Source organism: Lepus europaeus, chromosome 19 (genome assembly GCF_033115175.1).
Source record: "Lepus europaeus isolate LE1 chromosome 19, mLepTim1.pri, whole genome shotgun sequence".
In the NCBI taxonomy this organism is placed as follows: Eukaryota; Metazoa; Chordata; class Mammalia; order Lagomorpha; family Leporidae; genus Lepus; species Lepus europaeus.
Window position 1 is genome coordinate 13,153,355 of NC_084845.1, and position 17,773 is coordinate 13,171,127.

At 58.0% G+C, this 17,773-nt stretch overlaps 1 protein-coding gene across 2 annotated transcripts in view; it reads right to left on the bottom strand.

Annotated features, from left to right (window-relative positions):
* RYR1 (ryanodine receptor 1) overlaps positions 1-17,773 on the bottom strand; it is a 111,300-nt gene that overhangs the window by 92,941 nt on the left and 586 nt on the right. For both annotated transcript variants that reach the window (XM_062175880.1, XM_062175881.1), the window contains exons 2-18: positions 12,063-12,182; positions 11,125-11,229; positions 10,062-10,136; positions 9,898-9,976; positions 9,579-9,691; positions 9,189-9,282; positions 8,421-8,514; positions 8,240-8,314; positions 7,665-7,821; positions 7,352-7,516; positions 6,052-6,173; positions 5,473-5,668; positions 2,395-2,530; positions 2,218-2,313; positions 2,014-2,132; positions 943-1,076; positions 370-611 (exon numbers count right to left, since the gene is read on the bottom strand). In XM_062175880.1, the coding sequence (XP_062031864.1) occupies positions 370-611; positions 943-1,076; positions 2,014-2,132; positions 2,218-2,313; positions 2,395-2,530; positions 5,473-5,668; positions 6,052-6,173; positions 7,352-7,516; positions 7,665-7,821; positions 8,240-8,314; positions 8,421-8,514; positions 9,189-9,282; positions 9,579-9,691; positions 9,898-9,976; positions 10,062-10,136; positions 11,125-11,229; positions 12,063-12,182 (2,122 nt within the window). The remainder of the gene's footprint in view (positions 1-369; positions 612-942; positions 1,077-2,013; positions 2,133-2,217; positions 2,314-2,394; positions 2,531-5,472; positions 5,669-6,051; positions 6,174-7,351; positions 7,517-7,664; positions 7,822-8,239; positions 8,315-8,420; positions 8,515-9,188; positions 9,283-9,578; positions 9,692-9,897; positions 9,977-10,061; positions 10,137-11,124; positions 11,230-12,062; positions 12,183-17,773) is intronic.

Here is a 17,773-nt window from a genome sequence, read left to right on the forward strand (position 1 = left end):
GTAAACCCTAAGGGCACGGGTTCCGGGGAGGGTCCTGACACTCTGTAACCAGGAGCAGATGGCAGGAGTCCCTTGGGGTTAGGATCCTGAGAGCTGTGGGGTCGACATGAAAGTCCTCCCAGAGTTAGAACTGGGGAACGCTTGGATCAGCAGTCAAGTGGAATCAGAGGTCACATGATCTGGGAAGTCTTCTGAGATCTCTGGGGTCAGAGGCAATACTTGTGTTGGGGTCAGAGGTTATGAGGAAACAAATCAGAAACTCCAGGGTTAGGGTCTTGGGAAATGGGATTAGGAGTCAAAAGTTGGCCTCTCCTGGGTTCAGGATCCCAAGAACCCCAAGGGTGAGGGTCCCTAGGAGGGGTCACGTACCTGTCCAGAGGTGCAGCCCGTCAAAGCCGTAGGAGTAGAGGTCATCGCCGACCCCGTTGCCGCCCCAGCCCTCGCCGCCGCCAGGGTAGGGGCTGTAGCCCTCGGTGAGGGCCCAGCCCACCCGCAGATGGGTGGCCTGAGCTGTCAGAAATGGAACCACCTCGTCCACCATCACCTCAAAGTACCATTTGCCGTACTGCGTGGAGCCCTCGGCTCGGCCCACGAAGATGTTGGGGCGGATGCTGCAGGAGAGACGGGACAGGAGAGGGGTCGGGGGGGGTGGAGAGGAGGGACAGACAGAGGAGACAGAGGGGAGCGCAATAGGGAGAAAAGAAGACGAGACCTGCAGACAGACACAGGCAAAGCCAAAAGGAGAACACAGAGAAAGAGGGGGAAACAGAGGCCAAGCAGAGCCCAGCAGAGGCAAGAGGAACAGGATGCCACGTGGAGCTGGGGCGGGAGTGGGCAGCTGTGAGCACGAGGCGCTAATCCCGGGGCGGGAGCCACTGTTCCTGGCGACCCTGGGCAGGGAAACAGCTGAGAGGCTCTGAGTTCTGAGGTCAAGGGTCAGACCTGGTGACGTAGTTGATAAGGTTTGTCTGCAGCAGCAGCTCACGGCCGGGGAGCAGATTTTCGGTGATGAGATCTTGGTTGGAGCGCACGGCCACACCATTGCACACACACAGGGAGCAGAGCACATCCAGAACCTAGAGGATGAGGTCAGAGGTCAAAGAGCGTGAAGGTCCCAGGGCAGGGTGACCGAGAGGAAGTAGTGAACGTGGAAAGTCAGAGACCACAGAGAAAGGTCAAGGGTCAAGGATGAAGGTCTGCCAAGAGACTGGCGGGGTGGGGGGGGTGTCATACGGGTTGGGATAAGGCATGAACACTTTAAGAGAGATTGGAGTAGTAAGGTCAGAGGTCAGAGGGCAGAGTGAAAGGGTCAGCAAGAGACAGAGCCAAGAAGAGATGCTAAGATCAGCAGGGGCTGCAAACTTGTGTCTTCAGGAGCCCGGTGGGTGATGCAAGGGGGTGACAGGAACTGGCAGTATCTGTAGCAAACTACAGAACACCCATCCACACAGCCCACCTAAAGTTTATAACATCTGAAAAATTTAACAACATTTTAGGGGCCAGCATTGTGCTGTAGCAGGTTAAGCTGCTACCTGCAGCACCAGCATCCCATATAGGCACTGGTTTGAGTCCCGGCTGCTCCACTTCCAATCCAGCTAATATGCCTGGGAAAGCAGCAGAGGTCGGCCCAAGTGCTTAGGTCCCTGCCACCCATGTGGGAGACTTGGAAGAAGCTCCTGGCTTCAGCCCAGCCTGGCCTTGGCCATTGCAGCCATCTGGGGAGTGAAACAGCAGATGGGCGATCTCTTCCTATCTCTCCCTCTCTTTCTCTCTCTCTCCGTAACTCTGCCTTTCAAATAAATAAATAAATCTCTAAAGAGGTCTAACAGTAAATTTGTCACCTAGAATCGACTTAAGAGCCATGAGTTTGAGTCATTTCTGCTGAAACAGAAGTGTGTGGAGTCCAGGTAGGAGTTGAGATGGATGAGGGCAGGGGAGGGAGTGAGGGAGCGAGCGGAGTTCTAGGGCGGTGAGAAGGGTTCAAGGTTCAGAGGTCAGAGGTGAGGGGCTGACCTTGTGGTTCCTCCCATGCTTGTCCAGGAGGGAGATGATGGACTTGATGTGGTTCTCCTGGATGATGTTCAGCACCTCGGGACTCTCAATCAGGACACAGTATAGCACCTCCAGGATGCCTGTCCAGTGCCAGAGTGACAGGTGAGGTGACCTGGGCCCTCCCCTCCTCCGAGGCCCCATCCCACTGCCCCTGGGTTCTCCTACCAGACGAGGCCTCCAGCCGGTCCAGTTTGCTGACCACCCAGTCCAAGTTTGTGGAGAAGAGGGCACAGTTGGCACGATTGCCCCGGATCAGAGAGGCTGAGGGAAGCAGAGGCGTCAGACTCAGCAGCGCTGGGGGGCCAGGTCTGCCTCCAGGGAGCCGGGACCCGGATTCCTTACCCAGGAGTTCGTAGAGTAGGTTAACAATCTCTTTCCAGGACTCAGCTGCCTCTTCCCCTGCATACTCGGCAAAGTGGGCAGCGGTGGTGTAGACGTTCAGGCGGTCGATGCAATTCAGGACCAGGGAGAGCATCCCCTGCGGTGGGGACGAGAGGGGTCACAGGAAGAGTTCTGGACCACCCCTTCTTTGTCTCTTTTAGAGTCACTACTTCATATTCCTTCAACGAGTGACTGTCCCGTGACCCGTTAGCTCCGCGCCCCCTTTCAGTCCCATCCCTCCGGGGCTCCCTGACCTCTCGGCCTGCATCCCCAACACAGCACAACCTTCTCAGGACCAACCTTCCCTCCCCTTCCCGCAACTGCCCCTCCATCCGCGGACTCCGGAGCACCCCACTCCTGGTCCCAAATGACTCAGATCACGCCGTACACCCAACACCAAGAGACCTTTCTGCTTTCTCGTTTTGCATTCCCATCTTTTTTTCCTCCTATGGTGAATTACCACACAGAGAGAAACATATAAAAAGCACACACAATCAGCTCTGATTCATGACAATGTCACCGTGGGTGCAGAATGATCAAATCCTGAACCATCGCCGGCAGAGGAAACACAGGGCTCCCTGCGAGCCTCTGGCCCCAACGTTTGCATCAACCAACCGTGACATAACCTTGCTTTGTGTTTCTGTTTAAACACACCTAATGCCAAATTCACAGCCAGTAGCACTGGCCTCCCGCCTGAACAAAGCTTACCTAGCGCACAGCCTCTCAGCGAGGCACACTACAGCCTCACACTTTGAAATGCACTCCAGCACTCTAGCAGTAAACTGCGGAACCGTTTTAAACAGTGAAATTGAGGCGGGCATTTGGTAGCGTGGTTAAGACGCCACTGGGACGCTCACATCCCATATGAGAGTGCCTGGGTTAGAGTCCCGGCTCTGCTCTCGAATGCAGCTTCTCGTTAATGCGCACCCTGAGAGGCAGCTGGTGATGGATGGCTCAAGCGGCTGGATCCCTGCTACCCACGTAGGAGACCTGGAATGAGTTCTGGGCTCCCTGCTCTGCCCGGCCCAGCACTTAGGAAGTGAGGCAGTGCACAGGAGATGTGTCTCTGTCTCTGTCTCTCTGCCCTTCTAATAAAAAGAAACAGTGAAGCCAACCAAAAGCACAAAAATGCAAAGAAAAAAAACCTCAGGTAGCATGAAACAGACTTGGAAAAGGACACTTGTTTACAGGATGAGAGCCCAGCCCAGGAGGCACAGCTCTGCCTCCTTCTCGCTCAGCTGAAGGCTCAAGTTTTCTGCCCCCTTGCGCATGCCTACAAATGACCACAAAAGTGCGCTGAGTATCGATTTCAGGGTACACGCGAATTGTAGAAGTAGGCAAGTCTGCAGCTCCAGAGTCCGCAAACAGCAAGGATCAAGTGCGTGTCACTTAACAAGCAGAAGTAAAGATCGGCTGGGACGTGATCCACACCCAGAGCCCCCAGGCCACACAGACCTCCCGGCCAGGGATAAGCGCTGTCCCCACAGCTAAGGGAAGCTCTCCCTTGCTTTTCTGCCTTTACCACCTGGGCAGGCGTAAACAGTCCAGTCGCCTTTTGCCTGTTTTTGACCTTGGGCAGCACGGTAAGCATTCTTTCGTAGGTGGATTTTTTTTCCCTCTGTATTGTGTTCTGAGACTCCAGCACACTGTGGCACGTGGCTGCTTGTTTTCATCTTCTATTTCACCGCCGAGTGGCGTTCTGTTTAATGGACGTGCCATGCGACGGATTCTGATGTTAGTGGGAGGCTGGGCTGTTTCCAGTCTTAGACTGCTTGTGCCTGCACCCTGCTGCCCAGCTCGCTCGGAGGAGCGGCAGTGAGTCACGGCAGAGAGCACAACCACGTTGGAATCAGACAGACCGGCTCAGCCACTAAGTAACCAGGACCTTAGGAGACCCAGCCCTCCTGCGGTTCCCCAAAGTCTATCACGGCCTCGTCTTTGTCACCTCTCTACCCTCCTCTCCTCCTGCTCTCGCCCTAGCCGCCTTGTTAATTCTAGGCTCACCAAGCATGCGCCCCTCTTCTCCCCGGTCTACCAGGTGCCCCACATCAGGTTCACACACGGCCCCCCATCACCCTGCCTGCCACTCTTCTAAATTGCAAAACCCCTTCCTTGGCACCTATCACCATCTACCCTGCCATGCGACTTACTTATTCTATGGATCCTGTAATTCCCCCTGCCACCCCAACTGCACCCAGTCAGGCTTCGTCTGCTGCCTTCACAGCGCGTATATTCATGGAGTAGATGCCTGTCAATCTCACGCCTCTGGGCTCCATGGCCCCAAGTGTAATATGAGAATTACAACCCGCCATGAGGTTCCTGAGACGATGCCAGGCAGCCAGAGCCCCTACCAGTAATGGCTTAGTTCCAGGTGCTAACAACCACTAACAGCCTCTAACACACCTGCCTCCTGCTAGTCTAGGGTTTCGCATAGACTGTCCTAATCCCACTCAGGTCCATTTTGCTATTGTTACCATTATCTTCTCCGGTCTTCCTCCCCCATCAGACTAGGTGCCCCTGGAGGGGAGGGGCCAGCCTTTGCACTGACAAGCTCAAGGCATTGGACCCTGGGACCTTTGTCCAGCCCCCTCCTCTCACTCCTGTTGGTCCCTCCCACCCATCCTAGGCTGAGTAGAGCATCCCACATGGCTTCCCTCAGGGCTATCATAACACAAACTCCCAGTCCCTCCCCATACCCAAACACCTGCCTCTGGCCTGTACCTGCCACGCCCCACTCGGCCCCTCTGGGGTTTTGTTCTCCCGCCCCTCAGCCCCGCCCCTCCACTACCCCAACCCCGCAGCGGGCAGCTCCTCCCAGCTCATCCTCCCTCTTCCCTCCAGGTCTCTCCTCCCACTTTCTCGTAGCCCCGCCCCCTCCCGACCATGCATTGCCCCTCCCTCTGCCCCGCCTCCTCGCCTCAAGGCCCGCACCCTCCCGCTCTCACGGGCCCAGGTCTTTCTCCAGCGCCTCCCTCTGCCCCGCCCGCGCCCGGCTCCTCCCCTGCCCTGCTGGCCACGCCCCTCCCTCGCCGGCCACACCTCCTCCTGGAAGAGGCTCTGGCGGTTGCGCAGGCTGCGCAGCTTGCTCTGCTTTTCCTCGTGCTGTAGCTCCTCCGAGGGCGGCTCGAAGTAGCCAATGAGGTCCTGCAGGCTCAGGATGACGGCCTCGATGGGCAGCGCAGGGCCAGCCGGCGGCCCTGAGCCCCGGGGCTTCCCGCTGAAGCTGTCCAGGCCCCTGCAGGTAGAGCGGAGCAACTCAGCGGTCAGGCAGGGCAGGCCTTCCAGACACACCCATTCTACAGAGAGAGACACTGAGACCCAGAGAGGAAGGCCTTGGCCCAAGGTCACACAGCGGTCAAGGGGAGAGTGACTGGGCACAGGGGTCAGGGAAGCAGACATCGTGGCTGGGGAAATCCAAAGTCAAGGGGTCTGGGTGTCAAGGGTGTGGAAACCAGGAGATGACCAGACACGTGAGGTCAGAGGTCACGGTTGTGGGGTCAAGAGTACAGAGTTCAGCTGTTAGAGGTCAGGTGTGTGTGTTCAGCAAGGGGTCAGAAGTCTCTAGAGACTAAAGCAGTCAGGTGCATGAACGCCGTGGGCGGGCAGGCGGGCACTCACTTGATGAACTGGTTGTACAGGCCAGCAGTGCTGTGGATCATGCGGGCAGCCTGGGACTCCTCCTGCTGGCAGCGGGTCAGGAACAGCGCATCGTCCATGTGGCCTTCCTGGTGCAGAATGGCCTGGGAGCAGGGGCACACGGAGGTCGGAGGTCAGGAGGGGACCGGCCACCCGCAGCTGACCCACTCCCCAGAATCTCCACCAGTCTCGTCCATCTTTCCTTCTTTCTCTGCCACCTCTGCCTCCATCCCTCTGCCTGGTTATCTTGGTCTCCATCTCCATCTCCGTCTCTCTCCTCTCTCCGTCTCTCTCTCATTCTCTCTCCTTCTCTCTCTCCAACAACGGGCAGCCTAGGAGCCCTGTGACCCTGAGTCAGGACAGCTTCCTGTCCTGCTCAAACTCTCTCTCTCTCTCTCTTTTTTTTTTTTTTTTTTTTTGACAGGCAGAGTGGACAATGAGAGAGAGAGAGACAGAGAGAAAGGTCTTCCTTTTTGCCGTTGGTTCACCCTCCAATGGCCGCTGCGGCTGGCGCACCGTGCTGATCCGAAGCCAGGAGCCAGGTGCTTATCCTGGTCTCCCATGCGGGTGCAGGGCCCAAGCCCTTGGGCCATCCTCCACTGCCTTCCCGGGCCACAGCAGAGAGCTGTCCTGAAAGAGGGGCAACCAGGACAGAATCCAGCACCCCGACCGGGACTAGAACCCGGTGTGCCAGCGCTGCAGGGGGAGGATTAGCCTATTGAGCCGCTGCGCCGGCCTCAAACTCTTTTGTGGCTCCATCTCACTCAGGGTAAGACCCTCCAGGGTCTATGCCCATCCGCTCTCTGCTCTCGTCTCTCACCACGGGACCCTCATTCACTATGCTCCAGCCACACTGGGTCTTCTTTCTGATGTTGCAACAGATCAAGCTCATTCCAACTTCAGGGCCTTTGCACACTCTTCCCTCTGTCAGAAGTAGCTTCCCTGCCCCTGCATTGTATAACTGTGAGCTGCATTATAGGCAGTTTATTGACTGTCTCTGCGCACATGGGGAGGGCAGGAAACAGCTCACCTGCTACACATATACACACACACACATCCAGGACAACCTGGGTACTCAGTAATAGTTGAACATTATTCGCAGTCTGTCACTATGCTTATCTCCTTTATTCTTCCATCTCCATGTCTGTCAGTCTCTGCTTTTCCTGTCTCTATGTTTTCTGCCCCCCTTTCTTCAGGGGAACTGTCTCTGACTTTTGCTCAGTCCCATCCTCACCCTTCCGAAGGCTGGAGCATGCCCCCCCCCCCCCCGCCAGCCGCCCACCTTCTTCTTCAGCACGCCCAGCCGCAGGGCCTTGGGGTCAGGGGCGGCGTAGGTGAGCCACAGGCCCGAGGCCACGTGCTGCACAAAGCACAGCGACTCTCCGTACTTGATCTCAGGCGGGCCCATGCCCTCCACGTCTCGCTTGGGGGCCGTGTCCAGCTTCTCCTGCAGGGGCAGGGGGCAGAGGTCAGCCTCCCCTGCCTGGGCCTTTTATGGAAATCCCCACTGTGAGATGGGGGTGTGGGGTGTGGGGTGTGCGGAGGGGAGGAGTCGGGGGCTCCAGGTGGGGGAGGGTGCCCGGAACCCCGCCGACCTTGGAGACACGGAAACAGAAGGAGGTGGCCTTGGTGTGGGCCTTGCAGGCATCGACCACCACCAGGCCCTGGTCCTCGGTGAGCGCCAGGTACCGTCCGGTGGTGACATGCCGGATCCGCAGTGGCTGGCCCCAGCGCAGGTGGCTTCCGCTCCAGCTGCGGAGGTGAAGCACCAGGGGAGTCAGGGGACCCCCTAGTCCTCCTATGGACATCACAGCTTTGCTCCAGAACTCCTCACACCTCCAACTCTCTTCCAGGGCCCCCCAAACCTTCCTCGGGCCCCCAAATCCTTCTTAGGAGCTCCAGTGTTCCTCTCTCAGACCCACACATCTCTAGGATCCCCGGTTCATCCAGACGCCTGCACAGCTCCACTCTGGACCCCTTGATGTCTCCCTCAAGGACGCCCACCCTCCCGAGACCTCCTTTCCTCCACCATCCCAGGGCCCCTGGGGACCTTCCACTCTCTAGGGCTCCCTGAATTGTCACTCAAATCCTCCGATCTTCTTCTCACACCTTCCTTCAAGACCCTTTCTCCCTCCCAGCAGCCCCCTCCCCACCCCATTCCCCAGCGCACCTGATTCTCAGGGGTTCCAGCCTCCAGAGGGAGCGGGCGTGTGTGCACACGGCTCCCCCCTCGTAGTAGACGAGCCTGGGAACACGAGGGAGAGGGAGGGCGGGGAGTCGGGCTCCGCCCCTCCAGAACCTGGTCCCTGCCCCACTCGGGCCACCCCCACCTCTAAACCACCGGCCCAGACCTGCGCTGGTCGTCGCTGTCAGCAGCAGAAATAGTCAAGCACTCGTCCATGTGTCCGTGGAAGAGGCGGAGGACGTGGCCCCCCGTCACGTAGCCTGGGGAGGCGCAAGGGAAGGAGGCCATAGGGAGGCTGGGCCCACGGAGGCCCAGGAGCCAGGGTGGGGTCCAGGGGCCCTGGCTCTCCCTTGTGGGTGGCTGGGGGCTGACCTGAGGAGCTGCAGTTGGAGATCTGAATTCAGGGTTTCAAATAGCCGTGTTAGGTTTGGTCGAAGGTGGAGGCACAAGCTGGGGATCCGGGGTTAGGGACCTAAATTTGGGGGGTCTGGATGTGCAGGGGTGAGGATGGAGGGCTGAGAGGCTGTGCTTGAAGGTGCTGAGTTTGGGCTTCTGAGATATCAAGTGGAAGCTTGGAAGTCTGAGGCTGGTGGCCTCGAGTCTGGGGTCCGAGGTTTGAGTTTGGGGGCCTGGGTTTGTGGGGCTAATGTCGCGGTCTCCACTCAAGGTCTGAGGGATAAGCTCCACAGGTGAGGTTCTAAGGCTGGGATCTAAGTTTAGGGCGCTGACCTCTGGGGCCTGAGCTTGGAGCGAGAGGATTGGGGAATAACATGCCGGGAGCCTGACACTGCCTTTCAGGTCTGGGGATCTGGGCTCCAGGGTTCTGATCAGTGGGGCATAATTTGGGGGCCTAGTCTGAGGGTCCATCCAGAAGCAACACTGGGGGGTCTGTTTGAGGGTCTCAGTGCAGGGGCCAGAGGCGTGGGGCCCTTACCCTCTTCACAGCAGGAGCAGATGGGGTTCATGTTCCACAGGGTCTGCATGAAGGAGGCATCAACCTGGAGCTCCCCACTGGCCGTCGACAGGTGCTGGGGGCCAGCAGCATGAGGCAGTCAGAGATGATGGTGGGGTGACAACAGTCCCAGAAATGGGGGGGACACCAGGAAACCACAGACGGGAGACAGGAAATGGGAGGTCACAGGTCAGGAAATGGAGATCAAGTCAGGAAATGGGGGTTCAGAAACTGGAACATTAGATGTCAGAGGCCAGGAAAGTGGGCACTGGGATTTTAGGGGATGGAACCCCCAGCCAGGCGAACCACGAGGAGGAGATGGGGGCTGATGCAATGCAGCCCCCAGCCCTGGGAGCAGGTGGGGCTGCTCACCAGGTAGCGCTCGGAGGAGACGCTGACAAGGATGAGGTCGTCCCCGACGCGGACCTTCTCTCCTTCCGATCTCTGCTTGGAGGCTGGGTGCATGGTCCACCAACAGGCCTCGCCTGGGGTGTGATGGGGGGACATCAGGGGGCTCTGGCCCACACAGCCCCAGCCACTGAGCCCCCCGCCCCGGGCGCTTGGCTAGATGATGTTGCCATCTCCCACTCTCTGCCTGACGGGTGCCCATTCCTGCCCGCCCCCCCGGGGAGTCCTGCAGACCTGACCCCCTGCCCGTGGGCTCTCCGCCACACCCTTGCAGTCCCCGCACCTGTTGCATCCTCCTGCAGTCCCACGTCAAAAGCTAGCTTGTCAGTCATGGAGCGGGAGGTAGTGAGGCAGCTCAGGTACTAAGGTTGGAGAGGGAGGTCAGCTTCCTCTGGCTGCCCACTCCCTGCCCGCGTGCCCACCGTGCCCCCTAGCCCAGGCACTCACCATGCGGCTGTGTGCATGCCGGAGCAGGATGGCATGGCCATACAGGAGCGTCCTGTGTCCCCCGCCCTGGGATGACTGTGGGGGTGGGGGAAGGGCACACAGTCAACACAGACCCCAGACTCCCAAACTCCTGAGACCCCCGGCCTGTTCCCAGGTGACGGTGTGCGCCCCCACACGATACCATGCTCAGGCCTGGAGGGAAGGAAGCTCAGTTCAGATCCTCAACAGTTGCCCTGCCTCAGTTTCCCCCTCCATGGAAGCCAGGGCCTACAGACGGGGTGCTCAAAATTCCCAGGGGGCCACTCTGTCCTCCCTGCCTCCTTCACCTTGTTGACCAGGCCCCAAAGTCATGCAGGGAACATGACCCCATCTCCCAGGAGCCTGGGACTCTCAGAGGAGCCGCACTACCTTGTGTTCCACGGCCCTCGGCCCCCTCTGAGCTGCGGCTGAGGTGCCCCGGGAGAGTCCTGGCAGTTGTCAAATAGGTGAACATCACCCACAGTGAGGTGACCTGGGCTGACACTCGGCCCTTCTGGGCGCGGGGGGTACGTCCGGCACGACGCCCTCATGCCTCCCACCACAGCTGTCACATGCCCATGCTTGGAGGGGCCATGTGATGGGACCTCGGGATCACATGGCGGACCCGCTCCTGGACAGGAGGGGTCCTACACTGGGGGGGGGGGGTGGGAGGACCCATGCGGAGAGGAGCTGGGGTCAGGGTCGGGGGGGAAGGAGTGAGCAGCAGGCAGGGGGGAACAGGGGCTCAGAAGCCCCTACCCCCTTCCTTCCTGCCTGCCTGCCTGGCCTGTTCTGGGCTCCACAGCCCCTGACGGTGGGGTGGGGGAGAACCCCCAGCCCCAGTGTGCAGGGTGTGGGCCCGAGAGGCGGGCCTGGGGTCAGGAGGCGTGGGAAGGACAGAGGACACCCAAGGCCAGACCTACCCACTTATCCAAATTGAGGGCCTGTGTGGGCGGGGCGAGAGAGGAAGAAGAGCAGATGGTGAGCCAGCCCCCAAACCCCCCAGCCCAGCCTGGCCCTGAGCCCCGCCCCCCGGGGTCCTCACCTCCACGCCGGCCTCCACAGTGTTGGCCAGCATCTCCTGCAGGGCGCGGACCGACAGGGACTGCTCCAGGGTGAAGCAGCAGATGGCCAGGTCGGGGGGCACATTCTGAGGAGACGGGGTAGGAAGGGGAAGCCTGAGGACCCCAGATGGCCCTTCCCTGGTCCGCTTCCTCCCTCAGTCTGAAAACCCGTGCCCCCACCCCAACCCAGCCCCACAAGAATCCCCTGCCCTCCGTCACCACCCTCAGACACAGTGACTCTGCACCCACATCTCACAAACACCTCTTCATCCTCCCCCCTCAGACACCTCCACAGAAGCTTCCACGCCACCCTCCCGCCCGAGCCCCCTGTGTCCTGCCCCATTTCATGGGGAGCCTCAGCCTCCCCTGTCAGACATGCTACCCCTCCGCTGGAGATAACCCCACTGCCCACAAGCCCCGAGGAAGCCCACCCCCTGCCCTCAGCACAGGACGGCTCTGGTTCCTACCTCTACCCTCAAGCACCCATGAACCTCTGCTTCACAGCCACAGGAGGGTCTCACTTGATGCCCCCCACCTCTGACGGGGGCTCTGCCAGCTCGTCCCCAGTGCATTCCGGGTCCCTTTCCTGTCAGCCCTGCCGTCCACCCAGGGTCCTCCCTCTGCCTCTCAGCCAGCCCCCTCCTAGCGCCCCCGCCCCAGCCCCTTCACCGTGGACCCAGGCCCGCTGTCCCCTCAGCTCCCAGCTCCACCCCAACCCCAAGTCTCGGCCCCTCAGAGCGTCCTCCCCTAGACGGCTGCAACCCAGGACCCTCAAACCGCCACACCCCTCAGGTGGCCTGTGCCCCCCCACCTCAGGCACCAGCCCCTCCCCGGCCCCGCCCCCCGCAATGCCCGCCCGGCCCCTCCCTCCAGCGCACCCCTCTCGGACGCCCCGCCCCCGCCCCGCGCAGGCGCAGACCTGGGCGTTGCTGGTGGGCTCCAGGAAGCAGAGGCGGTTGCCGAAGCCCTCGGCGGCCAGGCACAGCTTCAGCTGCTCCTTGAGGACGGTGGCGCTGCACTGCAGGACCACCTCGTCGTCCTGGGGACGCACGGGAGGCTCAGGTCACGGCCGGACTCTGCAAACCCACCGCCGCTAGCCCGCCCTTCTCCTTGGGGACAGAGAGTGGCCAGGACAGCGACTGGGACAATGGTTAGGAGGCCACTTGGGACGCCCCCATCCTGTACTGAGTGCCAGGGTTCCAGTCCCAGCTCTGCTTCTGATCCAGCTTCCTGCTGGGAGGCAGCAGGTGATGGCTGAGGTACCTGGGTCCCTGCCACCCTCGTGGAAGACCTGGGCTGAGTATTTTTGGTCTCTGTCTCTCTCCCTCCTTCCCTCCCTCTCAAATTAAAAAAAAAAAAATTATTTTTAAATTAGTGACCAGTAATACCGGCCCACACAAGCCTGGGTCATAGCTGAGCCGGTTGCCCAGTGCTGACATCCCTGTGAGACAAGAGCCAGCATCTCTCCACGGGGAAACGCTCCGTGAGGGATGCTGGCTGCCCCAGGCACACAGCTGGTAAGAGGAGGAGCTGGGATTTGAACACGGGTGCAGCTGGCTCCAGAGGCCTCCCAGGGGAGTCTGATCACTGCGGGGAGCAGAAGCTGAGGGCCAAGTGAAATCACAAAGCTCCCCGGCTCTAATTGTTCCTCTTCAGCGTGTGTTGCTTTAAGAACAGCCTCAAGTATGCATCTGAGCCGGGGTGGAGTCCCAGCGGGAGGGGACTCCTGGGGAGAGCTGGCTGAGGACGGTGACCCAACTGACAGGTCCAGTCAGTACTCTGCTGACCCAGATCACTGCCCTGTGGCTTTGTAGGAGACCGCCCCGACTTTAGGAAGTGCACACAAGTATTTGGGGACTAAGGGCACCAAACCTACAGTTTTCTCCCCGGGAAGCTTAGGAAAAGTGCGTGTAGGAGAGAGAGAGAGAGAAAAGATAAGTGGATGTCACTGCTCCTTAACATTTAGAGAAAGTGACTGAAGGCAGGAAAGGAGTGCTTTGAATTTACCTTGGCTCTTTTTATGAAGGTTGGAAATTATTTCAAAATTATAAATAACATTTTGAAATCAAATAAAAGTATTTTCTGTGTGCCAGTCCCTTTCCAAAAACTTGACATGCACTAATTCATTTAGTCCTATGAGGTTACGTGCCCGGGAGGGCGCCTTGGGCAAGGTCACACCGCAGGCGCATGGCACAGCTGGACTTGAATTCCAGTGCCGTGACTCCGTGCACCACACTCTTAGATCATCTCTGAATAGACGAGTCCTTCAGAGTTAGTGGGGCCTCCATTACAAGCTAAGTTGGTTTGGTGCGAACATTTTGAAATCTGTGCACGTCTGCACAATATGTGTCTCCACAAACTCCTGGAGGACCTCCCATAGGCACCGACTTCGAAACAACTCATCTTCATGACATTCCCGGAGCTTCTTGACGTACCCTCGTATCACCATCGTAGCCCACATTTGAAACCCATAACTACCTTTTTTTCTTTTCTTTTCTTTTTTTTTTTTTTTTGACAGGCAGAGTGGACAGTGAGAGAGAGAGAGACAGAGAGAAAGGTCTTCCTTTTGCCGTTGGTTCACCCTCCAATGGCCGCTGCGGCCGGCGCATCTCGCTGATCCAAAGCCAGGAGCCAGGTGCTTCTCCTGGTCTCCCACGGGGTGCAGGGCCCAAGGACTTGGGCCATCCTCCACTGCCTTCCCGGGCCATAGCAGAGAGCTGGCCTGGAAGAGGGGCAACCGGGATAGAATCCGGCGCCCCAACCGGGACTAGAACCCGGTGTGCCGGCGCCGCAAGGCGGAGGATTAGCCTGTTGAGCCACGGCGCCGGCAACCCATAACTACCTATAAAAGCGCCGGAGACAGGGGATAGGCAGCGTGCTTCCTGTTCTCACAAAGACCCTGCTCAGAGCCGCTGAGCAAAGCAGTGGGGAACCAGGTTAGGTGACCTGCCCGAGGTCACACAGCCTCCAGCCTTCCGGGCATGGCCCACAAACATGTCCCCGTCCTGGGCGTTGGCCCACACGAGCTCACTGCACACCACAGGCAGCCTGAGGAGGGACAGAAGCACCCCCAGATGGCAGGAGCCCCAGCACTGCTGTGTCCTCTGACCCTTGACCCTGACATCCTGGCACATACCTGACACTGAGAAGGGTGCTTCAGAGTCCACGGAAGGAGTGGGCATTTGGCGGTTAAGATGCCCACCTCCCATGTTGCAGTGCGTGGGTTCGATTCTCAGCTCGGGCTCCTGACTCCAGCTTCCCGCCAATGGAGACCCCGGGAGGCAGTGGTGATAGGTCAAGTCATTGGGGCCCTGCCTCCCCCCTGGTGGCCTTTGGGGAGTGAAGTAGTGAATGGGGGCCAGCGTGCTCTCTCTCCCCCCACCTCATAAATAAATACAGAGTTTTTAAGAGTTCAGTTGAGTGAAAAGATGATGTGCATTCTCCTTGGATTGGTTGGCAATGCCTCCTACCTACCCACAGTCATCGTGCAGCTGGCATTGATTAGCTTCTCATGGGGCCGGGCCTTGTGTTCAGGGCTTACAGTCATTCAGCAGACACTAGCCAAGCATCCTGCTACGTGCCAGGCCCCTGATCTACGCAACGAATAGACAGCAGCAAATAACATAGACCCCAATCTCCCTTTGCAGCAGGAGGACAGGCACTGGACAGGTGAGGTAAATACATAATTTTAATGTCAGTGATAAGTGTTATGGAAAAAATAACCCAGGGTGATGTAAGAGAGTGGCTCTGTGGAGGGAGGGATGACATCAGCGAGGGGTGAAGTGACAGCCTCTCCAAGGAGGTGACATTTGAGCTGAGCCTAGTCCAAATAACGATGAGGAATCAGGCCTGCTCCTCTTGGGGGGGGGGGAGAATGTTCCAGAAAAAGGGGCAGCCTGCAAAGAGGCCTGAGGCTGGAGGGTGCTGGGGGTGTTGAGGAACAGCAAGGGAGACAGCGTGGTGGTGGTGGCAGAAGAGGGGTGCAGTGGGAGGAAATGAGGCGAGAGAGACACTTGCATGGGCCCCTCAACTGGGACGTATTATTGGTCCCATTTTCCAGATGAGGCAACTGAGATGAGGGGGTGGGGAAGAATCAGTTTGCTCAAGGTTTGGAAACAAATGAAAGGCAAAGCCAGGATGCAGACCACAGACAGGACCGAATCCTAAACACCAATTCTCAGATTCTCGTATCAGAATGCTGCTCCAGTCCTCCCCCCACCCCCACCACCGCTGCCGCCAGGTGCAGCTGATCAGCTGATCTGAGAGCAGCAGGGAGTGCATGCCGTTAACGGGACCCCCCACAGTTTCTGACTGGGTCAGCCTCAGCAGTCTGGGGGGAGGGGTTGCTTAAAAAATTAAATACAGCAAGGACAGAAAACAGCAACATGCCAGTCATGCTCCCAGGGCTATCTGCATTTTGTGAAACTTATCTCAGTGGGCATTTGGGAGTGAACCAGCAGACAGACAAGATCTCTCTCTCTCTCTCTCTCTCTCTCTCTCTCTCTCTCTCTCAAATAATTTTTAAAAGTAAGTTTGCTAGTATTCAAGGGATTGGCCATAACAGCAAAAATTGTAGACAAGTCACATGTCCACCAGCAGGTGAACTGATAAACAAATTGAGGGACAGTCACACAAAGGAATGTCCTCAGAAACAGAAAGGAATGGACTCTCAAAACATGCTACCTGGGGGCCGGCGCTGTGGCACAGCGGGTTAATGCCCTGGCCTGAAGCACCGGCATCCCATATGGGCACCAGTTCTAGTCCCAGCTGCTCCTCTTCCAATCCAGCTCTCTGCTATGGCCTGGAAAGCAGAGGATGGCCCAAGTGCTTGGGCCCCTGCACCCACATGGGAGACCAGGAAGAAGCTCCTGGCTCCTGGCTTTGGATCGGTGCAGCTCAGGCTGTTGCGGCCATCTGGGGAGTGAACCAGTGGATGGAAGACTTCTCTCTGTCTCTCTGCCTCTCCTTCTCTCTCTGTGTAACTCTTTCAAATAAATAAATAAAATCTTAAAAAAAAACATGCTACCTGGATGAATGTCAGAAATATTACACGGCTCAAGCACTTAGGTCGTCTTCCACTGTTTCCCAGACCCTTAGCAGGGAGCTGGATCGGAAAGGGAACAGCTAGAACACAAACTGGTGCCCAAATGGGATGCCCGTGCCACAGGCATAGGCTTAACCTACTACACCACAGCACCGGCCCCATAAATATTACATTGAGCAAAAGAAGAAAGACACATTTAAACACACACAGTAAGTTTATTTTGGTGCAAAAAAAAATTTTTTTTGAAATCCATGCCTTGGTTTTTCATAAACACATTTCACATAAACTTTTTGAAGATCCCTCGCATGCATGAATTTTAAGTTTTGCACCAAAACAAACATCTTCTAATTCCACTTTCTATGGACTCTTTGAAGTCCTCTCAGTGTATCCGAAGCGCCAGAAGTCTCTGGCAGAGCGAATAATGACTCAAAGCAGGGTGCAGGGCGACCATTGCCCTGACACGGAAGAATTTCCGGCTGACGGAGACTGCTCTATGCCTTGATCACCATAGCGGCTGCACGGGTGTGTACAACTTGAACTATAACACCTAAAACAGGTACAGTTTGCTGCATGTCCGTTACGTCTCCACAAGGCTGAGTTTGCAGACTGTCCATTCGCATGAGCCCGTAGCGGTTGGCAGTACAGAGTATGCTCCCTATGGGTGGGGTGTGGCCCAAAAAGGCTGAGACAAGTCGCTACAGAACTCAGTAACATTCAGGAAAAAAATGGACCCCAGCTGGGGCCCAGGGGTGCCAGAGCCAAACCCCTGGAACCCCTCAAGCTCCTCTGGCAAGTCTGGGCTCCGTTCTCCAGTAAAAGCAGAGGGGCTGGGGCCAGAGGGCGTCCAGAGATGCCACTTCCTGGCCTTGACCTTGGGCAAGGGGTTCTACCCCTGGGTCCTTCTTTCTCTCAGCTCTCCGAGGGAGATAAAGATAGGGCCCTACCTCAGAAGATAGGGCAGCAAGGGTATAATTAGATGCCCCAGGAGGCTGGGCCCTGGGCACAGGGCCTGGCGGCCGTGACTGTGGTCTTATTAGGGCCGGGGAGGGTCCAAGCCCAGCCCATGGTGCCTGCTAAGGGGCTCAGGCCAGGCAAGAGTCCCTCCTGTGGGTGGCCCCTCCCGTCCAGCTGTCCCCATCCCTTCACTCCCGCCCCAGCTGTTTGTTCCTCCCTCCCCCGGAAACCAGACCCGACTAGCCCAGGTCCTATTCTGGGTCCAGAATGCTGACGCAGCATTTTCTGTGTGGACTCAGGGCCGATGCAGGGTCAGCAGACCTGGCCCAGAGGAAAGAACATCCCTCCCATGCCAGCTAGCCACTGGGAGAGAGGAAGGTGGGAAGGGCTGGGAGAGGAGCAGCCCCTCCCTCTCCATCCCCTCCCTGCCCAGGCCCCAGAAAAGAGGGCTATTCTGGGAGGGACACCTGTTGCTCCCATTCCCAACCCTGCCCCCCACTGGGGACCAGAGAAGCAGGGAGAGACGGAGGGAGACCGTGAAGTGCAGGGGGCCGGAAGCCAGGGCACACAGACAAGAGACTCCCAAAGAAATGGACAGGGAGAGCCACAGCACAGAGACCCTCACAGGCCAA